Source organism: Esox lucius, chromosome 15 (genome assembly GCF_011004845.1).
Source record: "Esox lucius isolate fEsoLuc1 chromosome 15, fEsoLuc1.pri, whole genome shotgun sequence".
In the NCBI taxonomy this organism is placed as follows: Eukaryota; Metazoa; Chordata; class Actinopteri; order Esociformes; family Esocidae; genus Esox; species Esox lucius.
Genome location: NC_047583.1, coordinates 21,768,058 through 21,775,036, shown reverse-complemented (window position 1 = coordinate 21,775,036; position 6,979 = coordinate 21,768,058). Strand labels below are relative to the sequence as shown.

The window sequence follows — 6,979 nt, the reverse complement described above, 5'->3', positions numbered from 1 at the left end:
CTTGTTGAGCTTCATAGTATTTTGTCTTCATGCACTGTTGGACTAACCCCATGCCTCACCAAATGTGTGTGATCCAGGTCTTACATGCAAAACCTGAGAAATTGGGTTTTTTTCCGTTTTTTTTTTGTCTGTTCCCATTAGCACACAAAGGCTACTTCCAGGTTTAGAGTCAGGTTTAGGTTAAAGCTTATAATTGTTTTTACATTGTTTTAAGTTTAGGAATAACAGTGTAGTTATTGAGGTAAGTGGATAGGATATGGATTTTCCAGATTCTTTCTATGGTTCCCAAAAAGATAGAAAAACAAATGTGTATGAGACAGCAATGCCAGAGCACAGTAACTCCAAATTCTAGATTTATCTGTTTATTTTCAAGTTACCTCAAAATGTATTCAACATTTTCTGTTAACATTTTGGGATATTTAACAGAGTTACTAGAGAGTAGAAAATGCTGATTAACAAATGCTAGGCAGGAGTGGAAGATAAGGACAGTGAGTTAGTATGAGGCTACAGGTATGATGAGTAAAGGTTAAAGGACACCTCTGGAGGGACTGTAATGTGGAGGTGTTGGGTCAGTTCCATTTCAGTTCAGGAAGAAAACTTAAATTCAGATAAATTGGTGTTCCTGAATTTACTCAATTGAAAAGTAATTGCCACAAACCACTGCAGTGAGAAATGTAGATATCTGGAACATTGGAAAAACAAAGTACACAGTTTTGCACTGTCAGTCCTCAGTAGTCAAATGTATTATTATATTTACTAGCATAAATGCAGTTCCATGATACTGTACCTTTGTTTCCTGTACATATATATGAAAGAAAAATATTTGGGAATGGAAACTTAGAGTCTGGGACTTGTGAATAGCCAACTATTTTGTCTTATCTCCATTTTGGGCTGTATGTGTAATGTGTGGTTTGTAAGGGCAGAATCTGTAATCACAGACATGAAATTCCAAGTTTGAAAGCGAGTGGTATTGATAACATGGGGCACATGCTGGCAAAATCTGTATGATATGGTACACAATTTTCAGGGGCCAGTTACGGCTCGACAACACCACTTTTACAACCAGTGGCCGAAAATCCCAGAATACATCTTTCAAAATAACTGACCATTTCAGTCAAAAAATACATATTCTGAAGGTCAATTTCAAATGAAATCCATTTTTCTTTTTTTCCATGGCAAATCCTCTTTTCTACCTGTCTTCAGTGCTTCCTGTATTTCCATACATTCATTTTTGACACATTCTTCCATAATGCATTTTAATAGTGTGTACGTTTTGGAAAGGCATTATAGATTGGTATGATCCACAAGTTTTTGTTGATCTTTGCATAAAAAAAAGGGTTTCTGATTATAGTTTTTTTAACATGTCTGAGTAAAACCAAAATGTGATGGAAATAATTAATTGCATATAACTGCATTCTGAAGTAAGGATAAGTAGGACAGGCCATGTTGGTCTAAACTGAAAGTGTAAGAAAATCAATATAGCACCATATTAAATAAATATAGTATAATCCATGCATTCTTATATAGATATATATGAATAAATATGAAATTCAAAATTTGACGCGCAAACAAGTGTCAGGTTATTTCAAATTTGTCAAACATATGTAAAAGTCATTTTTTGTTGTCAAAATCGCTCGTCAATAATTTAATCATATTCGCTAAAACAGTTCTAACTGTTGTAGAATTGTTTGGCAACTCTTATTTTGCCTTCACAGTGCTTAGGACAATGAGTTTGCATACTTGCAGTTGTGCTTGACATGCAAGCCCTGCACAGCACTGTCTCACCCTCTTTCAGGCATTACTATTCACTTGTTAAAACAGCATTTACAAAGCTCGTTAAAATCTTCTACCTAATCCAGATGAGTCTATAAGTCTATGGTATACGAGCTCCAAATTCAAGCAGCACAGTATAACAATTGGCAACCATTTTTATGGGAATATAAGGCAGATTAATGAACAAGTACTCTTACGAGTGATAATGTTTCGTAATACATATGATACATTTGTCAAAGCATGCTTTCATCTAAAGCAAAGTTCACATACAATTTTAATAAAGAAGAATTTTACATTCTTTGGTTGAGTGTGAAAAGAGCATTCCTGTGCTTTTATTTAGCTATTTGAATTTAGCATAATTTGTTGAAGGGAAAAAGATAGGTGGACCATTGCAGTGGTACACAGGCTTAAATACAGGCATTAGAGTGATCAGAGGTTTTAATCCAGCAACTACAATATCTATCGGAAGGTAAAAAAGAAAATATTTTAACGTGATACAAATCTATATATTACTGATTTTACACCACTTAATGTACACTACAACTTCTGCAAATCTTTTCTGGGTACTGTCAGTCAGTCAGTGGGTTGCATTTTAGGCAAACTAAATTGCTGTTAAATGCAACCACAAGTTAGTCGGACTGTAACAAGATCAGTCAATGTGTCAGGTCAGACGCTTCTCACTTCTTCTTAGCGAACCGACTGAAGCCCTTCTTCTCCTTGTCTTTCTTGTCTTTCGCCGGCTCTGGAGTGGCGAGGGTGGTGGAGGAGGAGGGAGGGGGCAGGCTGCGGGCCCGGGCCCCTGAGGGCCCTGCCTCTTCCAGGGCCACGGGCTTCACAGCCTTCACCATTGCCTGGCTCCAACGACCCAGCTCATCCTGAAATCCCCATACAAGTTGTCACACACATTTCAGAGAATTGAGGCAGCAGGGTTAAGGCTTCCTTCAACACTACCACTCAAGTGGTTGACACTTCCGTGACGTCATTCCAGAGAGAGCAGAGAGCTTCTCTTTCAGATGGTTCAACAGCAACAAGAGCTGAACTTTGAATGCTCTTGGACTGGCTGCTATAATGTACTCTTACACAATTACATAGAACATGAACTCACCTCGTCTTTACACTGGAACAGATATTCACTACCATCTTCAAGCCTAGAGGAGAGACAGCCAAATGAATTAACTCAGGATTCAAACGAAAGGTGCGATGAGAACATTAAAACTGTACATCAAATATCCTCACCTCAGTTTAAATACGTGCTTTTTCTTCTTGTAGTTGGTCAGGACTTCCCATACGGCGTTGCTGATTAGCAGAGGGTCCTCTCCATGGTAAGTGGAGCCGTGGCCAAAGCTCTTGGCGTCTTTATAGACGGAGAACTGGCCAGGTTTCAGCACACAGTACAGATTATTCCAGGATCTATGAGAGGAAACACCTCTTGTTAAGTAAGACACATCCAAAGCTTACAACAATCTATTAATTATGGTCAGGTTCAGATCAACTGCAAGGATATGGAATAGTCCTGTAGCTACTGATCTAGCATTAACCTGCATTGAAATAAATAACACATGAAACTAATCCAATGGGTTCGACATTGGACTTTATGCACCTGTTACTAAGGCTTTTCCAGGTTATATATAATTTAATAAAATTAATACTAATGCAAATAAGATGTGTTGGATGTCCTCATTCAGGTTTGATTCCAATTAAAATTGCACATTGCTTCATTGTCCAAATAAAAGAAAGAAATAACGAAATAACCAATATGCTGACACAATTCAACGTGAATAAAAATAGTTTTGATCCAACTGTGTATGTACCTGTTAGAAGCTTTCTTCCCAGTGGCCTCCAGGTCGTGTTTCCGTCCCAACATGCCCTCCTGCAACACAGCCTTAGCGCTGAGGGTTTCCACAGGCAGGGTGGTGGCCCTGTGCTCCCCCTCTCTGGGGATGTGTCCTGACACGGAAACATCCAGCAGCTCCAGAGAGCCAGCCTCATGCAGGTCAGCGTCCTGCATCTCAGAGACCATGGGCATGGTGGAGTCACCCGCAGTCCCCTCCAGCTGACCTGAACTGGGCTCCACCACGGCCCCAGAGGCTGACTGAGACCGGAGTGAAGAGGGAGGAAGGGGCAAAATACTTGCAGTCATTGTTAATGTACACAGACTGTTCATTATGACATACTATCCTTAAAAGCCATCTCCACCCAGAGAAAAAAAGACAGCAGCACTAATTGAATAAGATGGTCAGAGATTGTCATTATGTCATTTCGTCAGCACATTAGCACTAACCAGCGACTGCTCTTCAATAGTGTAGAGCTGAGAAGAGTCTTCGCCAAACCCGGTGTCCTCTCTCCTGCTCTCCATCTTGGAACGCTGCTGCTCCTCTGCTATAAACTGCTGCATCTCCTGCTGCTGTTTCCTTAACTCCAAAAGCTCCAACTGAGAGATGAAAGAAGGAGAAAGGGAGAGGCGAAGAGAGTGAGATGGGTCAATGATACACATATTTGGTAACGGATCAATGATACACATATTTGGTGACGGATCAATGATACACATATTTGTTTATATACAAAACGGGGTTCTGTAAACATATAAACAATCAACGTACCGTGGTGAGTCTTTCGAGCGCCGAGAAGCGCTCCTCCCAGGTGGCGGTGGACTTTTCGAATGCCTCGTGTCTCTTCAGTAGCTTCTCCACCTCATCTACCGTCTGTCCCAGGTCCTTGCTGACCACGTACGGCTCTTGAGCCACCAGCCATGCTTCTGCCACCGAGGCATCACGGGCAAACTGGCACACCTCCAACACTAGGATGAGGAGATAATGTTCAGTGCACTGCGGCCAGGGGTGGCGTTCTGATCTGATTCCTGACACAGTATGAGGTATCAGGGGGAAAGGAGAGCTCTGCACTCGTACTCACAGAGCCTAAGCCAGTCCCACCGGTCATCCCACTTGGTCATCATCTCCTTCTTCTTCTCCACCAGTTGCATCAGCCTCTCTTTGATCTGAGAGAGAGAGAACGAGGGCGACAGCCACAAGGATGGTCAGCTGAAATACCTTCTCAAATCAGAGTGCCAGGGTGGGGAGAAACCCCTACAGAGCGCCTGAACAGAGAGTAGTCCCGCACATTTTAAGTCTTTACTTCATTCCCTGCACAGTGTCTTCACACTTCATCTCAAACCCAAACGGAGAAGGTCTAAAGAAAAGGCGAGTTGCGCCAGTACGATGCGAATGGCAGATATAGAGGCCTGGTGTTCCTCACCTCAGCAAAGTCCTTGTGTTTGCGCGCCAGCAGAGCTTTGCCGTGCTCCACACAGTCAGAGAACTTGGGCCCACGCTGGTCGATCTCAGATCTGATTCCCTGGTGGTACTTCATCAGCAGTTCTACTGATGACACATCCCTGTGGTGAGAGAGGTGCAAACAACCGGTGATCATCTTACTGTGTCTCTGTCATTCCAAACTCCCACACTCCATCCCTTCACCCCTCCACTTCCCCTGTCCATCCTCTCTCGTCCATTTCTTCTACCGTTTCAAAGTTGTAAATCTCTGCATGTATTCAGAATGTGTGCTGCCTTGTAGGATTCAAACTGGTGAAACCACAATTTTGCTCCAACGAAACCACAGACCGCCCCCATCCTGTTGCCCCCATCCCAGAGGTCTGGCGTGCACCAGATAGCTTTATGTTATTAGTCTGTCCCAGGGGTTTACCGTGGTTTCTCCTGTGTCTCTATCTGTTTTATGGTGCTCTCCATCCAAGCCATGAGGTCCCGGACCATGGTGAAGAAGCGGAACTTGTCAGCGGTCTCCTCAAGGCTTTTTCTGCGTCCGTCACAGGCATCCAACAATGCCTTCCAGGCCTCCACCACCCCCTTCTCCTGCGCCTGGATCTCAACAGCCTTGTCCCCAGCGTACTGGGCATGGAGACGGGTTGCTGTCTCCTGGAACTGCTGCACCTGGTGGGGTGAAGGAGGTGGTAGTTAGGACACGCCACGGGAAGACATGAAGACAGAAAACACAGGACAGGCCGGCAGACAGAAAAGACACTGAGGCAGTCAGACAGAAAAGATTTAGAGGCAGTCATACAGAAAATACATTGAGGCTGTCAGAAAAGACAGGCAGACAGGCGGAATGGCAGATAGACAAAACCCAACACAAACTGCTGGGATTTATTGATCATTCTATTTGTTGCTATGCAGGAGCCTAGGTTTGCTCATGTACTGTCTTGAAGCCGCTCTTCTACATAAAACCTGCAAAGCCTACATTAGTCCAAGCTGAAAGTCTACCAGCACAATGTCTTAATACTCCTCAGTAGGCCTCTTAAAATATAGGCCATGGTAGTAAAAGGTTACCTGCTTTCCCAGAGAGCTGATATCCCTCTCAAAGGCGGCGTGCATGCGGTGGAAGGTGTCTGCCTTGCTGAAGTCTTCTCCCAGGTCAGCAGGAATCTCCTTCTGTTTCTCATGGATCTGAGACACTAGTTCTTTCCCATCCTCAAAGTACCTGAGCAGCACAAAGCATTGTGGTTTATTTTACCAGCTCGCGCTGTACATGGTTGCAGTACTCACTGTTGCCTATCATAAGGCTGCTATCATTTATTTCTGAGCGGTTTAGCTTTTTAAAGTTTGAACTTCATTCTGGATGTATAAAAGAACCACAATCCCAGTACGTGAAACCAGTTGTAATGACATCACCAGAAAACAGCCAAGTACTGTCTCCCTGGGACTAGTAATAATTGAACATAAAGCCTTGTGCCCAGACATAAACTCACTTGAGCAGGTCGTATGACGCCTGTAGGAGTTGAGTGCGGGTGTCTATGAGTTCCAGCAGGTCAGCCCAGCTCTCGTTGACGCTGTCCTTCCACTCGGCCATGGCTGCAGCCTCCGTGTGGCCAGCCTCGATCAGCTCGTCTATCGTCTGGTTCACAAAGTCCACACGCTCCTGGCCCCGCATCCCTGTCTCCCGGCCAAAGTCACGGAACCTGTCCCTCAGGCTCTGGTCGGTTTGGGGTTTATGAAGCGGAAAATAATTGGACTTATTGAAAATGTGACAATAATAGAGCAGGCATTTAAGTTTATTGGGTGGTTTTCACCATTAAGTTTAACGTTGGTTTATCGAAACAAGCTTGCATGATAAGTAACCTGCCTGAAGATTGGTTTTTCCAGGTAATGACTAGGTTCTAGGTCTATGGGAGAGCACTGGACACTTGGACGTGTGT

At 43.6% G+C, this 6,979-nt stretch overlaps 1 protein-coding gene across 5 annotated transcripts in view; it reads right to left on the bottom strand.

The window, feature by feature from the left end:
• Positions 1–116: 116 nt before the first annotated feature.
• Positions 117–6,979, bottom strand: part of sptb (spectrin, beta, erythrocytic) — a 37,560-nt gene continuing 30,697 nt past the window's right edge. For all 5 annotated transcript variants that reach the window (XM_010897268.5, XM_010897267.5, XM_010897265.5 and 2 more), the window contains 11 exons: positions 6,533–6,756; positions 6,114–6,264; positions 5,473–5,717; positions 5,026–5,164; positions 4,684–4,768; positions 4,374–4,570; positions 4,055–4,204; positions 3,585–3,865; positions 3,010–3,183; positions 2,879–2,921; positions 117–2,648 (listed from right to left, as the gene is read on the bottom strand). In XM_010897268.5, the coding sequence (XP_010895570.2) occupies positions 2,451–2,648; positions 2,879–2,921; positions 3,010–3,183; positions 3,585–3,865; positions 4,055–4,204; positions 4,374–4,570; positions 4,684–4,768; positions 5,026–5,164; positions 5,473–5,717; positions 6,114–6,264; positions 6,533–6,756 (1,887 nt within the window). In that variant the 3' untranslated portion in view covers positions 117–2,450. The remainder of the gene's footprint in view (positions 2,649–2,878; positions 2,922–3,009; positions 3,184–3,584; positions 3,866–4,054; positions 4,205–4,373; positions 4,571–4,683; positions 4,769–5,025; positions 5,165–5,472; positions 5,718–6,113; positions 6,265–6,532; positions 6,757–6,979) is intronic.